The sequence below is a fragment of the Cardiocondyla obscurior genome, linkage group LG13 (genome assembly GCF_019399895.1).
Source record: "Cardiocondyla obscurior isolate alpha-2009 linkage group LG13, Cobs3.1, whole genome shotgun sequence".
NCBI classification, from domain to species: domain Eukaryota; kingdom Metazoa; phylum Arthropoda; class Insecta; order Hymenoptera; family Formicidae; genus Cardiocondyla; species Cardiocondyla obscurior.
This window is the reverse complement of record NC_091876.1, coordinates 2,129,789-2,147,628: the sequence shown is the minus strand read 5'-3', so window position 1 is coordinate 2,147,628 and position 17,840 is coordinate 2,129,789. Positions and strand designations below refer to the sequence as shown.

General features: G+C 40.4%; 1 protein-coding gene across 2 annotated transcripts in view; it reads left to right on the top strand.

The window, feature by feature from the left end:
* Positions 1–7,802, top strand: part of Svp (COUP transcription factor 2) — a 91,600-nt gene extending 83,798 nt beyond the window's left edge. For both annotated transcript variants that reach the window (XM_070665296.1, XM_070665297.1), the window contains exon 4: positions 6,856–7,802. In XM_070665296.1, the coding sequence (XP_070521397.1) occupies positions 6,856–7,130 (275 nt within the window). In that variant the 3' untranslated portion in view covers positions 7,131–7,802. The remainder of the gene's footprint in view (positions 1–6,855) is intronic.
* Positions 7,803–17,840: the final 10,038 nt, after the last annotated feature.

Here is a 17,840-nt window from a genome sequence, read left to right as displayed (position 1 = left end):
GTGTTGTTATGATAATTATCACGCAGGGCCCGCCGTACGCGTACGCGGGGTACCCATTATACGCGAGAAGGCGCCTCCTCACAATATTGTGATATCCGATACAGCGTGTACCGCATGCGATGCGCGGAACTGAGCACGCTATGACACTTCCGCTCATCAGCACCGGCAATCTGGGGTTTCTCATTCACGTTACGCGTTACACGTTAGACGTTACAATTGCGGTCGCAGCAGCCGCCCAGGGAAAGATGTACCGCCTTGGTTTTTTTTTTTACAAACTTTTTACTTGCTCTTAGGGGGATAATCGCGGATTAATATTAGAAGCAGTGTGTTTTTCTGAGAAGCACGGAAACTTTTAAACGCGCTGTGCTCGGAGCTATTATAAATTGTAGTTACAGTTTCTTGGAAAATTATGGACTTAGGTTTTATGCAGGAAAGGATATATGTTTCGATAAATAATTTTTAAAACGCATATCTAGCGTTATTATTGTCTATTATTACGCAGTCTCTTAAAAGAATTGCATTCTGCGATCGTTGAAATAAACTTTTATACGACACGTGGCCATATCATTACTTATGCATGGTATTGATTACCATGCATAATTAATCACGATACAGTTAGCAATACTGTTGTTGAAAATCTGCACTTTCATGCCAATACATAATTACGCAAAGACGATCCACGTATTTACGCGACATTGATAGCAACCTTTTTTTTCCAGCGTAATTAATTTAAAGAATTGTTTTATTTAAAAAAAAAAAAACGTAAAGAAATGGAAAAGCAATTTCTTTTAAATTAATCTTACATTTAATAAAATTGAAGAAAGTTAATTTTCCTAATTTAAAATGAAAAATTGAATCAATATTGCATCGAGTTCTATAATTTAATCTTTTAAATTGCACTTGCAAGTCTTATTTCTTATTGCAACGTGGACATTTAAATTAAATGACCTAGGATCGCAATTAGATGCAATCCTTACATAAATACGAGCCGGTGGACAATCGCGGGGTAGAATGAGGAAGTCGAACGCTACGACGAGACGTCTCGGGCATATCGCCCGAGACTAACAATTATGAAAGGGGACGAGACTTAATTAGCCGTTCGCGTCGCGTAATTACAACACTTTCGATTCCGTTACGAGAGAAACGACGACCACCCCGCCGGTAAGTCTAGTTCCCTTTATGCTCTCCCTCGATATCCCCGTAAAACTGCCCGCCGTCTACGGCCATTACCTTGAAGCAGTCCCCGCGAGGAAGCGCGAGGCGCCGCGATATACATCAAAAGCATAATAATCACCGTTGAAAAGCCATTTTTACAGACGACGATTTCATCAACGCGAGTCGCGACGACCGTCCGAGAGACGATTAGCCCATCAAATACTGGACGCTGAAGCAAATTCCCGTTTTAACGCCAGCGGTCTTTGTGACGCATCGAATTCGCACCCTCACGGCGCAAAATAGAAATATCGTCCGATCTTATAATTTAACATCTCGCGTGATAATTTTTTTCCTGTCGCGATCTTTATCGTTCCAGGATACAAACTGCGGGTTATACAAGATACATCTGGCCGAGCGTGCGCTCGTTGCATAGAACAGTAACACGATCGGGACTTGTAAATCTTGGAAATCAACGAGCATATTAGGGGGCCTCGTGCTCGCGAGCGAAGCTCCGGTGCGCTCCTTTTAGGCGCGCTTATTAAGACGCCTGTTAACACCCGTCCGCGGAGACCCGCTCGATTAACCGACCGTATAATTATCACCTCTCCGTCTCTCCTCCACCCCCCCCCGGCGCTTTTCTTCGTTGCGCCTTATCCCGTCACGGGTGCATTCGAGAAAACGCGCGGAGGGTCGCACCTTGACCGTAACGCGAAGCTGAAGAGGTTCCGGCCTGTCGATACTTATCCGACACTTGAGAAGTGAACGCGGTCTTTAAATACGCTTAAATATATTTTGCGCGTTAAAAAGAAAAAAAAAAATAATAAAGAGCGTAATTTTAATTAATTATTTCAGATCGAGAAACAACTCTGACGTAATTTTTTATGACTTTTTACTCGAGCAACGTCCAGACTCTTATCTATCAATTAATCATCCGCGTCTCGCTAACACGGTGCCTGTTTTCTAAAACAATTTCTAATCCTCGGTAGTTTCCGACGTCCGTAATCGTCGTACGCGGTTACTTGCCCTCGCGCTGATTTCGCGACAATTGTTAATCATCCGCACGCTGGATCGCACGTAAAGGATTTATGCTCGCAATTTGCGAGGATCGCGGCGATACTCGGTACAGCGTCTCTCGGCGCGAGAGAAGAGAAGAGACCGAGAGGAAGATCCTCGCGCGCGATTCCGCGACTCTCGTGGCGCGATAAAGCGGCCGGCCTTTCTTCCGCGCCACACGGCCGCGAGATAGAAGCCATTAATGTAAGTCACCTGTTACAAGACGCGCGGAATTAAGCACGGTAAATTATACGTTACGTCATGCGCACCCCGTCCGTGTTCCCCCTCGCCCGCTGCGATTGCGGAGAAGTTATCGAGTACGCGCGGTACGATCGTAATGAACTTCCTCTCTCCAAGTTGTTATCACGAACGCGTCTCGCTGGCAAATTCCTTCGTTATCTATCAGGATCATTCTCGCACGAGGTATTAAGCGGTGACGTGCGCGCGGACTGTTATACGAATAAGAAGAAATATCGCGAAACCAATGTCTAAAGAAGGAACTTGATGTTTATTAATGATGTCTGGTTTTATAATTATATATGTGCGTTTTCTTTCGCGTTATAATATTTTTTTTTTTTTTTATTGTTGCGCGATTGCTCCTTTAACAACTTATTACTTTATCTCGCGATATTTTTAACTTGTGGTTTGAAATTTCATGTTAATAATTCTTCGCAAGAGTGAGATGAATGATCTAAGCTTATAATTAGTATTTACCAAAGGAGTACGTTTCGATCTACTTTATAGAACACATAATTATGCAGTTTGCTACATGTCGACGTGGAAGATTGACGTTCTTGGCCTCTCTACTGGAAGTTATAAGCTCCTAAAAAAATGTCTAATACTAATAGCGGATGTAGTCTGCATTTTTAATCGAGAATCGTCTCTTTTGCAGACATTGAAACTAAAAATCAAAAGTCTTTGGCGAGTGAAGGAACAGAGATTGCGACGGACATAGTAGGAAAAAGAAAACGTAGTCGATCAAAGGTATCAACTTTGACTACGTCAACTGTCAGAAAATAATTAAAAAAAAAATTGAAAGATGAAACTTTAATGCAGCTTTGTATCCTATCTTTAAAAAAGCCGTGTTAGATCGAATGGAGAAAAAAAATTATTCGCGCGACTTTCCGAAGCCTTCTTCTTTCTCAACGTAGAAAGAACAAGTAAAGAACAGGGTAAAAGGATAATTTTTAATAAAAAAAAAATTGATTTATTTATCGACGTTATGTCTCGATATCGTGGATGATCGCGTCGTGCGTAAAATAATCTTGGGAAGAACTGGACGCTATGCGGAAAAAGGCGAAACGCGACCGTGAGCGGGCGAACGAGAAAACCAAGGCGGCGGGTACGCGGGGAATTCTTCTATGCCCTTCGGAAATGTCATATAGCTGTCGGGTGCTGTGGAGGCAATATTTCACGACGGTAGGTCCCCCTCTTCCCCCTTTCGCGGCTCGTCCTTCTCCCTCGCGGGTCTCACCTCCTGGCGTCACCTCCCTCGCGCGTCCCCCGGTACTTTTGAAGGAGTTTTTACGGAGTCCCTCGATCTTTAATCACAGCTCGACCTTCCATTGTCAGTGACGTCACCTCCGACTCCGGGAAGGGTGCTCAGGGGATGCTTTGTGTCGGGCTGCGTTGATCCCTCTCCCGCGTCATTTGTCTCCGGACGCCTTATTTGTACGCGCATATAGAGAGCGAGAGAAAGAGGCGAAAAATCCGTGATTCTACGGACACGACTTTTTACGCGAGAGGAAGAGGGACGGAGAGTGGATATGCCCCGAAGAAGAGACACCGCCGTACCCCCGCAGCCGCATATCGATATGTATATCTCGGCAAGAAATGTCGCGTCTTGTCGACGCGAGAGCTTTTGCTGAACGAGCGATTTCTCGCGGTCTTACGTATACCTTTTCCCTTATATTCCTTCGATAACTTGCTCCCCGCTGGGTCGGATTACACCGAGGTATATATACGTATCCTCGGGATTATTCTATTGGGTATGGACGCGCGATCCACGATCACTTCCGTTTCGGCTTCAATATCGAGGCAATATTACTCGTTCTTATAAATGAAACTACTCGAGAGCTATACTTACAATAATGGCAGTAACGATTTTAGATTAAATGTAAGAGCTTTAAACAAATAGATTTTTCTTTTTAATTTTTTTAACTACGTCCGATTTTTAAAGATTTTTTTTTAATATTAGGAGTTTCAGAAACATATGAATTTACTTTGTAAATTTTTTTCTTTGTAAAATACTTATTAAAATGATACGCGAAGGTTACGCAACGTGCGTCGTAATTATATCATGGGTATTAGAACTATAAGACGGTTGACGACATCGAGTATCTCCCGACGAAATTGAGACTAATAAAGCAAAGAGTGATGCTGGATCTAGCCAGTACATACTGGAAAACGGCTGAAACTCGAGCGATTGACATTAACTTCGAGGAAGCGATAACAAGGATCGCGTGACTGAAGAATGTACTTGAAATTAAAAAAAAAAAAAAAAAAAAAAGAAAATTATAAAACTAATAAAAAAAAATTGTTAGATTGACAAAAAATTAATTTGTGAATACATACGCGGAGTCTCAAGAAATAAATACTATCGTGGCGTACTTGTTCGCATAAAAAATAACTAAAATTTTTTTTTCTTTAGTTCAAATACCCTTTTCAATATTTTATCGTTCATAGCACGTGTTAATTACCAGTTCTCATTTAATCATTGAAATTAAACCACGTTGGGCACGGTTAGTACTCGAACGGTGATCAAGTTACGGCAAATTATAGAAAGTCCTGCTTGTTCGGATATTAAAAAAAATTATATAAAAATTTCTTCAGACTATTTTCAATTTTTTTTTTTCAAAAAACATTGGATATTCCTCTTTTGAATGAAAACGCTTTTAATATTACTCGACCGCCAATTATCTTGCCAATGCTAAGACATCGCAGAGCCACGAATAATTGATTTAATGTCGCAACTCGTGCGAATCACTAGTCGAATCGAACGTCAATCGAATCCGGCGCGTGAAGGGGGGTCCCGAGGGGGTGTGTGCCACTGGCAACGTGGAAGATAGCATGAGACTCGGGTGATCCCACTACAAAAGATTGGTCAATTTATAGTGGTGCTCGGTCAACGAGGCGCCACAGCATTTAACAGTTAACGCGTGCAACGATGGAGAGAGAAAGAAAATGAGACGATGCGAAGAAGCAACCAGAGACGCCACTCAACGGTATTATTCGAACTGATGCGGTGAATTGACGCTGACGACATCGTGCAGAAGCAATCCGACAGTTTGTTTATTGGCCGCGCGTTGGCGGATTCCTCGCGGTCTTTTTAATTGAGATCTCGTCGATCGGGGCTGATACGGGTACGCGGTGGATCGCGCTCGGATTTCGTATCTGTATCACTTCGACGTATAGAAAAAGAAAGGCGCGACTCTTTAATCATTTCAATTCAGCTTTCAAACAGCAAAGCGGTAAGTCGAGCGCTAAAAAATGTACTTGCATATAGCAATGCGATTCGAGCCTGCATTATGATAATCGTCCAATGATAATCTAGTCGAATTATTATTCCATTTCTTTATTCAAGCGCGCGCAAAAAAAAAAATTATATATATATTGCGTGAAGAGTTTTTCCGTGGTGCACCCGTAAAGAACATTATAATTGCGCAATTTATCGGTGGTTCAAAGCTGCATTTAACGATCCCCTATACTTTGATAAGGTTCATACGTTAAGAATTAAATGTCAATTGTCGATACGAGTGTCCTCGACGCGACGTAGATGGAAAACAGCCCGTCGTTCGACGACGAGAAATAATAGCGCGTGGAATAATAGCGAAATTAATTTTCACGCATATTCATACGCAATATTCGCAGCGCGCGCGGTATGTATGCTTCTCCTTGAGAAGCAGAGGCTGCGATGATCTGTTAAGATCTCGTAAGACGCATGTTCCCTCGAGCGTTCGGCAATGATACGCAAACAAGTGTGTCGCAAGTATCAAGTGACGAATGCATTTTTATAAACGAGCCGAGTACATTGAACAAATTATTTGTCGAATCAAACTCTCCTAACGTTATCTCCCAGCCTTGCCGCGTGACTGCGACGTGACGAATAAAAAAACGTTATCTACGGATCGTAATTGTAAAAAAAAAAAAAAATATATTTTTGCAACATCGGCTTACAAACTCGAAATCATTCGCTCCATCGCTGCTTGACGAGGTCGCGTATAATTGCTCCTTACTTTTCTCCGTGCCTTCTAATCGCAATGGTTAAGAAAAAGAGTTCTCCGGCTCGCTAATCATGCCCTGGCTAATGGGCAACAATGATAATTACCCCGATAATAAAGCGTGGGTGCTTCCTTTGTGCACGTAAATTAAACGGCAACAGTTATCGCCTTCCGCGCGTATCGCAAGACACGCTTCGACTAACAAGGAAAATGTTCGGAGCGGAAAAACTGAGATTTTCTACCGCTGGCCGAAACAGCGGATTGAAATTAAAGCGCGTAGGAACGACCTGCGATTTGTAAAATATTTCGATATTAATTATTTGTCCTTTTTAAGTTGTAAATGTTTTTTTTTTTTTAATCCAAAATCAATCTTTAATATCGTAACGCGACGTATCTAAATTTTGTTTCCCTCATTTTTCTGTTACAGACGCCTGTGGCCTCTCGGACGTGGCGCACATCGAGTCCCTACAGGAAAAATCGCAATGCGCCTTGGAGGAATACTGTCGAACTCAGTACCCGAATCAGCCGACGAGGTTCGGCAAGCTGCTGCTGCGGTTACCGTCGTTGCGCACGGTTTCGTCGCAGGTGATCGAGCAGCTCTTCTTCGTGCGGCTGGTAGGGAAAACGCCGATCGAGACGCTTATCAGGGACATGCTGCTGAGCGGCAACAGCTTCAACTGGCCCTACATATCCACGATGTGACACTCTGTCTGGCGGCAGCTAGCTTCCGCATAATATTACACCTCGAACGACGGTATCGCGGCGCTCGATGGTCCGCAAACCCGACCCGCGTAAAGAATAATCGAGGGCGGCGAGGGAATGGCCCGCAAACTCTAAACGCGCGCGGACGGTAAACGCCGGCTTCGGCCTCGTTGCCGCGAGGTCCTCGAGGTCGAAGATTCCCGACGCGTTCGTTCTTGTCAACGTCGCCATTAACCCGGTTACGTATCCGCGTTGTTCTTAGCAGCGTGACGCGACAATATTCCTCGTCATTAATACTTGTTACACTCGCGTTTCGTTAAACCAATACGGCACTTGCGAACGAGTACCATCGTGGAATATCAGAATCAAAACTTTTCAAGACTTTTCTACCCCGAGTGGACACGACTCGACGATCGGAAAGAGAGACCAGGCGCGATTAGAGGGGACGAGCGAAAGAAAAATTAAGCTAGACGGTAGAGATCGGAGAGAGTTAAGAGATCGTTAATTAAGTGTGACCAAGAATGGGCCGAGATAATGCGTGGCAGCGAGAAAGGTGGGCGTGCAATGAGAGAGGTTGTCTTGTCCACCGGAGAAAAGAAATTTTCGGTAACGCGTTGGGAAGACGAAAGAGAAATAGACAAAGAGAAAGAAAAAAAAAAGAAAAAAAGAAAACGGTATACGTAATAAAGACGTAGTTTATCAGAAAACCGCGGTAAGCACCGAATGACCTGATTGCTCGTGAACATTTATTGGGCGTTAAAACTTGACCCTCGCTAATGTAGTCGAGCAAAGAAGAGAAAGGGATGTATGCGCGCAAAAAGCTTGTCGGTGCGAGTGAACGAGCGAGAGAAAGCGAATAAATGAGAGGGAGAAATAGAGAGATTGAAAGAGATATAAAAGGTTTCGGGGAGAAGGGATGGATAGATAGATAGATAAGCGTTTTGTTATATAGCAAAGAATCGAGTAAAGAGAGGGTGGAAAGAAGGGGGCGAGAAAGGGAAGACGAGCGTGGCGTGAAGAAGTCATAAATTAGCATTTATAATCAACGATGAGGGGAGAGAGAGAGCTTGGCGGATCTCCCATCGCTATCTCGAATCAATCTTCGCGTCGAGTACTTGCTGTTAGTCGAGTCATGCCATGGGCCTTAGTCATTCGTCTTGACGCCTCTTCTACGAGGCTGCGTTCTTCAAGTTCATAGCCCATGAAACATTCTTTCGAAAATATTCCCTTTCGGCCGGACGACGATCGCGCTTGCACCGTACATCGCAGATCTTAAATCCCACGACGTCGCTTTCGTCGGATTAGTCCGCGGTCTTCGAGGATTTATCGACGGTAAGCCGCGATTCTATCTCAATTGTTCTTATCGCGCAATCGAGCGTTTATCCTAATTGTTCGATTACGATAGAAAAATATTCTTGGAATTTCAGAGACGATTATAGCCGGTGTCGCATAATAATATATTTTCGTAAATTATTTGTGTAAGCGAATCTTCCCTCCCAATTTTTTTTTTTTTTTTTCTTTCAAATTAATGTATAAAAGATACATTTACTAAATCAATAAAAATTTATCTTCGCGAAAAAGTACTTTTCCTGAAATTATCAAATCTCTGCATAATCTTAACTAAATACTTTACATAATAAATCGAAATATAGTAATATATTCGAGCTCTATATTTAATATTAAGAAAAAATTGTTATTGATACTTTGGAAAAAAAATTTTCCTTAATATTACGGTATAAAAATTAATTTCGACAAGTTCTAATTTTGCATTACGCATTTTTCTTTTCCACTTTCTCGCCCGTTTGCAATGTTTTAATATGTGTACTATACATGTCGATCACTATCGTTGACGCGTTATCTATATTTCCGAGAAACAAAGTCGCTTAAATGTCTCGTTGAATCCGCTTTACTTTGTTCTATTTTAAAAAGTGAATCATTTGCAAAGGGTACCGTAAATGGCACTATCGAAAATTTCGTCTATATTTAAAGATAAATATATTGTACAAATTTTTATGTATAGTACTTAGATAAACGTTTAAGAGAGTCGGACATCAACTGGTAATTTAGCGAAGAGTCGGCTTCACTAATAATAAAAAGAAATTGTTGTAAGTAGAATATAAAAAGTGCGAGATCGCGAGAAGCTTACGAGAATCGCGCGAGATAATTTAGCCTCCTTCGCGGGTTTGCGCGGCGATATTCGTAACGGCGACATTTTTGTGCGCGCGTTTAGCACAGTCACGTTTACTTACGCTAGAATTATGGCGATTTCGATGTCTCATTTAACGCGACGATTGTCCTCGAGGAGAGCCTCGAGAAAAAAGAAGAAAAAAAAAAAAAGAAAAAATGAAAAAAAAAAAGAGGAGCAGCGAGCGACGACGAAACCCCACATATGACGTTCAAGGTGGATGACAATACCGCGCGATATCATATATGCAGCCAATATTATGTATCTTGTAAATATGATATTTTTACCTTGGGTTACTTAAAAGCGTATACGTGATGAGACCGCTCGAGAGTTGCGTTGCAACGTCTCCTTCGTATGCCAGTGCCATTGCGCGTCGCATCATCGCGTCACGATCAATTCCGCGGCAATCACAGGATCGGTCGATCGATCAATCGATAGAATGCTCCGGGACAAATACCGACTCGGAGATGCTAATTCCGAGATGAGTCGCTCGGAGGAAACGCGCCGCGGTAAGGTAAGTCGTTATTTCTGTTGTACTCGCAAGGAGATCTCGGCAAACTCGTAAACCGCGAGTGTTAATCAAATTTTGCATGATTTAATTAAACATCGGTAAACAGATGTATATTAAAAATTTTTAGTGACGTTGCCTTATGAGAGATAAATCTGCTTTATAGAATTGTACATTAATATATCTACATTATTTGTCTATTAAAAAATTATGTACATTTATTTATTTATTCGTTTCGCATTAAAATTTTCCGAGTTTACTAGATTTCCTTGTGAAATACTTAAATAAACGAATCTAAGAACTTCCGACGAAATGCGCCAAACTCATTTTTTTTTTTTTTTCTTTTTTTTTCTTTTTTGTTATTTCTCACAACCTTTTATGTTATTGAATTGTATGATTAAAAATGTTGGCGGAATAACTTCGATAATTTGTTCAATGTAAAAAAAAAAAAAAAAAAAAACGACAATTTAGGACTCGTTATATCCTGTTACGTATGACTCTTAAATGCAAATGTATATTGGATAGATTATAATAGAAAGAATGTATTAATAATGTTTACGAAGAGAGTTTAAGATTAATGATACAAATTAAAAAAAAGAAAAACATATTTTATTTGAGTCTTTTTGATTAATTATTTATTTTATTCGATTAAATACTATATATGTTATTAGTTATTTTTATAATTTATAATTTCTCTGTGTTATATTTTTCTATATTTTGATGCAAAATTAATGTAATGTTCAATTTGAGATATAACGAGTCAAAATTGAGACAAAGACGGCTACGAAATATATCGAGATATATTTTTGATTGAGATACGAAAAAAATATTCAATATTGTCGCTGGGTCTCCGACAGATTAAGATAAAAAAAAAAAAAAATAACTGTTGAACTGCGTAAGATGAGAACAGCGCTGCGAAACGTGTGTTTCTATGAGTATGCGATAAATTTCAATGTATGTGCGTTACATGCGTACGTCTGCTTCGTGCGTACGGAAAAAAAAAAGAAAATTAAGAGAGAAAAATTCAGCGGGAGCGCGAGAGTGTGTGCGTGTGTGTGTATAGTGCGAAAGAGAAACGAGATCGGAAAATAATGTGATAATATGTACGTCAAAAATAAAATCCGATTTTTCGAAAACGGTGCTTTTTCTATCTTATAAATATTGTACAATATATTGTATACACAGCTGCAGCACAACGGATTCGATGCGTTGTATAGAATTGTTTAATGATATTAAGAGGAGATATTTGAACACTACGTTATAGTAAATGTAGCAATGTCGAGCTAGTTACTTAGTGGAGCACTTTTTTCTAGGGGTATATGGGATATTTCTAATATGTTTAAGCAGCGGTCGTTCCTTTAAGGAAATTCTGCGGTTGAGCGTCCTCGAGTGGGATTCAATTAACGATACTGAACTTGCAGATAATTTATTCCGCGTTATTCGAAATTAACACGTTTAATTTTTAAAACGACGAAACAGATATGTAATCTGTCCCGAATAAGTTTCCTTTTCTTTTCTCTCTTCATTAAACTTGAATGCAATTCTATCATTTTTTTTAATCTAAGAATTGTCTAGAAGAAGCTTGAAATAAATTAAATTGAGATCTAGAAAAAGACGGTCACTATCATCGAGTACTTAAATGCCTGTAAGTGATATCATAATTTCAGTACACTCTACATTTGCTTTGTTTCACCTTCGCTCATTCAGTAGCGTCAGAAAGTTGATAGTGATTACCGGAATGTGAGAAGAATCAATGACGATCGGATAGTCGAGCTTGTTGCAAACGCAAAAAAAATTGACGAAAATATTGAATAATATAATTATTTTGTCAAAGAAACTTATTTTCCTATATGTAAAAGTAAAAATATCCTTCGAGAACTAACACGTGATGAACTCTGCTGTTCACTGCTTCATTTAACTAAAATATTAACTGCGAAACGAGTCCTGTCGATATATTTTCACCTGACATAGATCCCTCTCGAGGTGCTCGCACGATGATACGGTTGCTCACGAAACTCAAAAATGTATTATAAACGAACGCGTGTGTAAGTACGTCAAGGCGCGAGCGAGTGACGTTCTTATACATAGTTATGTATAAAATCGCGAAAAGCTTTTGTATAAAAAACGTGTAAATAATTAATATATATATATATATATACATACATATATATATATAAAAATATAAATAAAGAATATAAATATAAATGCATATAAATATATAAATATGAAAAAAATTAAATATATATGTATATATATACATATATATACATATATATAAAATGGATATATAATGTATCGTAGCGTCGCGTAGAACACCGCTACGACGAATAATAAAAGCATTATTGATGATGATGTAACCAGTTTCGAAATGCATAACGGCGATATGTATGGAGTTGTAGACGTAACGCGACTGGTCTTTTTTGCAGATGTTATAATAAGAAAATATCACGTTACAAAATATAATCGATGTACTAATTATTCTAACCCCTGCGCAGCATTTATGAGATCGTAAAATCTTTAGCGATCGTTATTTTTTTTTTTGTTATGCATACTACCGCAGCTATAATAAATCGCGAGCTTCTCCATCACTGGAGCGTTTTAATTAATCAAAAAATTATTACGCTTTTTAATAATATATTAAACTTTCAAACGTTATTATCTCTTAATAATTTGTTGAATTTTTTTTTCTAATTCTATTTAAAGTAATAAAATAATTTAACGTAAAAGAGAGAAAGAAGCTGAACTGAAGGGAGGATCCCGCGAAACGAAAGGCAAAGGGAGAAGAAACGGAGTGTCTTAGCCGCTGAGAGGGCGCGAGGTCGCGATCGCAGACAGAGGCATCGCCGTCACGTCGGCCAGAAATCACTCGTGCACGGGCCCGGGGAAAATTCGTTCGCCAATTGTTTATATTGAAATACGCCCGTGCAAGAATGCATCCCGGCAGATGCGCCGAGTGCTCTTCGCGCGCGCGTCTTCTCCTTCAGGAATGCACGGAGGCGAGGGAACAGGAAAATACGGGACGCGCAGCGACGAGGCATTCGAAAAAGAACTCGAGGATGCATCCGAGATACAACACGTAAGCCTACAAACAGCACGACTTCCTTTTCCATTCGCGAAACTCTTCGACTCCTCCCGTTCGCGATGCGCGCCGATGAAAACGAACGAGGTTCCTATTTTCAGACCGTATTCTCACGGCGAGCTTTACAAAGCGCATTCGAGACCCGCATTTCACCGTAAAGTAAAGTTAGAATTGATACCATTATTTATAAAGATAAGATATATTTTGTTTCTAAAGTAAAAAAAAAAAAAGTAAATTATTTCACAGTAAAATATCCTGTTAAATTTTTACAAAATCGAGACTGATTTGTTATTATCGAGGAATGTCCAGGTAATAAATCGAACTTTGCCTAATGATAACCCTTACCTTACGCGCACGATCACTTGTAAGTTAAGTACTATTCGGACGATATTTATTTCTCTATAATTGGTATTCATTATGTCTCTACTCCGGACACCGCAGCTAAAAGTAAAAGAAGCTGAAAGGCAGCGATAAGAACAGATGTCGTTCGTGAAACACGTTCTGGTTTGGCGCGTTTCCAGAAGGCACGCTTCTCTTGAACCCGTAAACAAAGCGCTCTTGACAGGCATACTTTCCATGCCGAGGGCATCTTGAATCGAAATTAATCGTTCCGCTCTCCAGACGTAAAACGCATTCGCGGACGTTTCGGAGTGAATTATTGCGAGACTTGCGCGTCCATTCCGCACGGAATTTCCGAGGACACCATCGAATCGCCTCTGACGACAATGGGAGCACACACATGGGATTTAATTAATTAAAATTAAAGCGACGATACGGAATTGCTGTGTTCGCGGCGATAAATTTTATAATTCCCACAAAGGACGAAATATCTCATATGTTTCCAAGACTATAAGTCTTATAAAAATATTTTAAATAATTTTTGTAAAATAACTTGCCGAAATAAATTTTTTACGTTATATTATAATAAATAATTGTTGTTTCTTAAGATCTTGTTCTTTTTTTTTTTTTTTGTAGATATTAATATACAGCCAGTTTGCGATATCGACAATAAATAAGCGCGTATTCCCATTTCGCAGCATCTTGATAGCATCAGAAAGGAAAAGTGCTTCCGATAAGTCTCGCTTTGCTCTATTAATCGAGAAGACGTTACGTCTGCGAGTCCCCGATCTCGCCGCTAATCGCACGTTTATAAAGAACGACGATTGATCACGGAAATGCGGAGAATCCGCTCCGATTAGGCACACGCCGGTTTTTAATGCCGCGATATTCTCACAGCCGACGATTTGTGCGCCACGTCGAACAGAACGCTTCATTCAGAATCCGCTTTTCTCATCGCGCTTATCAAAGCGTAAACGCGATGAGATAACGTCTCTCGCCCCGCGCGCTGTTAGCTTCGAAATTACATTTCTTCATCCTCATTCGGGGCAAAATATACAACCGCTGATGTATTGCGTGCGTGTACCGTTGTGAAACGCTTCGCCTTCTAAGAACGATCGCTTTCGAAATACCGAGCATTAGAAAATTATCAGTATTAGAAATAGAAAAAAAAGTCTAAAATATTATCTATAAAAAAAAAAAAAACACGCAGTAATGTATTTAAACGTCTTCACACTTTACTTGATAAAGCTTCTTGACTTTTTCGAAATTTTTCTTTTTTCTCTCCTCGCATATTTGACTAAAAGACTCGATTTCTTTCTACTCGGCACAAATATATTATAACAATTTATTACGTAATTTAAAAAGATCTATTTCCCATAATAAAAAAAAAAAAAATATCAAAGATAAAAAGTAACGAAACTACATAAACGTATACGAATGTGGAGAAGAGAAACAGAACGGGAGAAAATTAAAATTCGCTTATGAAAGTACGACCTAAGAACGGAGGAGACTAAACGGCGAGGGCAGCGATCAACGGTGTCGGGGGTTCACGCGAGCAACTCCGAAAGGATGGAAGGTAGAGGATGCGACGGAGGATTTGGTACGGTTCCAGCGGCACCAGCGATGGCCGCGTTCGCTATATATTTCCGTTTTATCGTTTCCCTCGCGAGGCGAGCGGAGGAGGGAGAAAGAGAGAAAGAAAGATACGGTCAACCCCGGCGATAACCTCGGCGTCTGACCTTATTATATCTCGCGGGCGGAGGGCTTCTCTCCTCCGGCGATATAATTTTAACGGCGCGGCGCCCTCCGTCCCGCCCGCCCATTTCTCTCGCCCGCCGCCAGCCGAAAGTGCAAGAGAGCGGAGGATCTCTCGCGCGAGAGATAATGAATTTCCTGGAAGCCGCGGCGTCGCGCCCGGCCGCCCGCGGTGCATCCGACGGAACAATCGGGGCCGCGAGTCAATGGATTTTCCCCCCCATGAATGAAGTCCATCCCTATCTCGCGTCTCCCGCGAAGAAACCGCACGAGAAATCGCATCTTTTCCTCGCGCGGTTCCTCCGCGATCGCGGCATCTACGCATCTCGGCTGCGCGCGAGACGTTATTTAACTATCTTTGTTACACTTAAATCTAAAAGAAATTAAGTTTTTTTTTTATTATTGATAAAAAAACAATGTTACGTGATGTTTTTTGCTTTCCGAAGATGACTTTATGTCGAGACGTTTGTGTGTGTGGCGTTTGATAAAAAGTTTGAATTAATATAAAAAGAAATTTATTTGATATAACGGAGACTCGCGAGTTTTTTTTAAGTAAATTGTTAATTTGATAAATCCGCGGTGTTACCTTGCCGAAAACGTCGACTGTAAGGGTTAAGATATAAGTATAAGTAATGATTCTATCGTTAGAAATTTGGCTCGTTTATCTTTTTGTATCGTTCGCTTCTCTCTGACTTTGATAATGAAGATTTCATCACGTTTGTAAATGAAAAAAAAAAAAAAAGATCTAATTTTATATATAATTTATATGTTTTGGAAATAAAGTGGAGCGCAATCATATGCTCGTATATAATTCGTATAAACTAATGGATTTATGTATTTCTTTCTTTAGTGATTTATGATTTCGTTGATATATCCCGCGACATGTGACTTCCGCATATTGCGAAAACGATGATCCACGGATCGAGATCGATTCAACGAATTTACGGCATTAAAAGATACGGAGCCGTAAAGCACGATACGCTCGTCGCTGTAACGGAGTATTGTCGGCGTGGCATAGCGTGACCCGGTATTGCATCACTGGTAATGCGAAGTAAACAGCCGTTTTTACGTATCTCGTCTAATCGCTTTGAGATAACGAATACTGAAAACACCGATTACGATGCATCTCATTTAATTGGACACGCTGTCGCGGTGGGAAAATCCGTCCGCGTCCGCGATATTTCGGTAAAAATCACGAGGCGACTTAGTTCGGCAGTGTAAACTTGATAAAACCGAAGAAGGAAGTTTTAATATTGCCTCAAAAGAAATGTAAAATAAAAAAATAAAGTACAAAATAATAATACGGAGAAGCAATTTGGTGTCGCATTTTTAAAAGGAGTAAAAAGTGGACCGTAAGAAAGTTCCCTTCCGTCGAAAGAAAAAAAAAAAAAATGATTCGTGCCGAAACAAGGACTGAACTTATACGCGCGATTGAGACGGTAAGGTCTTAACGACAATATCCGACGGCGGTACGCACTCGCGCATAGGATCAAAGAAGTCAAAGGGAAGTTCACCGGAGAACCGCGGCCGCTGCCTTCCGTTTCTTGTTGGAGTAATGTGCGTTTGTTATGTTTCAATTGCCGTTTCGCCACCTACGCGTCGATTCTCCCCGGACTCATACGTGCTCATCGAATCATGCGTTTCGTCAATTCGTTTTATTCGATTATCCGCTGATTAATTTAAGACTTAATTTTTTTTTCCTCTCTCTTTTTCTTTAAATAGTCCAATCTTTAATAACTTCGATACATTTTAAGGCAGATATCGGTATCAAAATAATTTTAGCTGCGTACGCGTACGCAAGTCTTGATGACTTTGCATTTGCATATGTGCGTATGCCCGATTTTTACATGTTAAACGTATTCGAAATGAATTAACAGGCGATACACGTGGATATTCGCCGTTCAATTGTTCATTTAATCCAGATTCATTCAAAAGCCGGATGTTATTGTCCTAGATATCTCGATTGATTTCGCAATCTGTTATGATTAAATGGAAACCGCGGGGCACGAGCGGAAATAGCGACAGAATATAAAATAGTGTAAATCGAGCGATCGCACCGCCGGCCGCCGGCGAGATAGCAACGATACGGAATTTTAAAACCGCTCGCGAGAGATCCGCGAAATAATCATCGCGGTAACGGAACGATCGCAAATTACAGCCGATGCCGGTAAGTTAATATCCGCAATGTTGCACCGAGGAACGATAATTTCCTCTAAGGACGTATGATGGAGGGCGTAGCGTGGTGTTTTCGATTCTCCGGCGATCGAGCGAGAAAGCATCGGCATCGAGGATGCCGGTGGATGCCGTTGCGTAACCCACGAGAAAATAAATTGCACGAGTAGGAATCGATCGCGCCGACCTCGATTAACCCTTTAACTACGAGTGAGCCGTATCCAAATCTCTCCGCGTTCGCCGAAGTCATTTTTCACGACAAAATTTCCGCGTAGAAAATTCCTTTCTCATATTAACGCGACAAATGTTTCGTCACGTATCCCATCAAGTATGTACATATATTTAATAGCTTGTTTGAAATCGATTAAATTGTTAAAAAATAAAATTTCATTATTGTATTAATTAAAAAAAAAATAATAATATGCTGCATTACTACATTTACTATATATTTTGTGTGTTATAAAAATTTCAAGTTATATCTGCAGATTCTTTCGAATCTTCGTACGCTCCGAATGTTTAAGTGGCACTCTGGGATCTGAATATGCGACGACATATTTGCCGATGCTTTCATGTATCATTGAACGTAAGAATTACTGAACGCGCAGGCCGGGAGATCCAAGTAACGGACTAATACACAAAGAGCATAATTTTCATCCGCCGAGCTCTCAATTA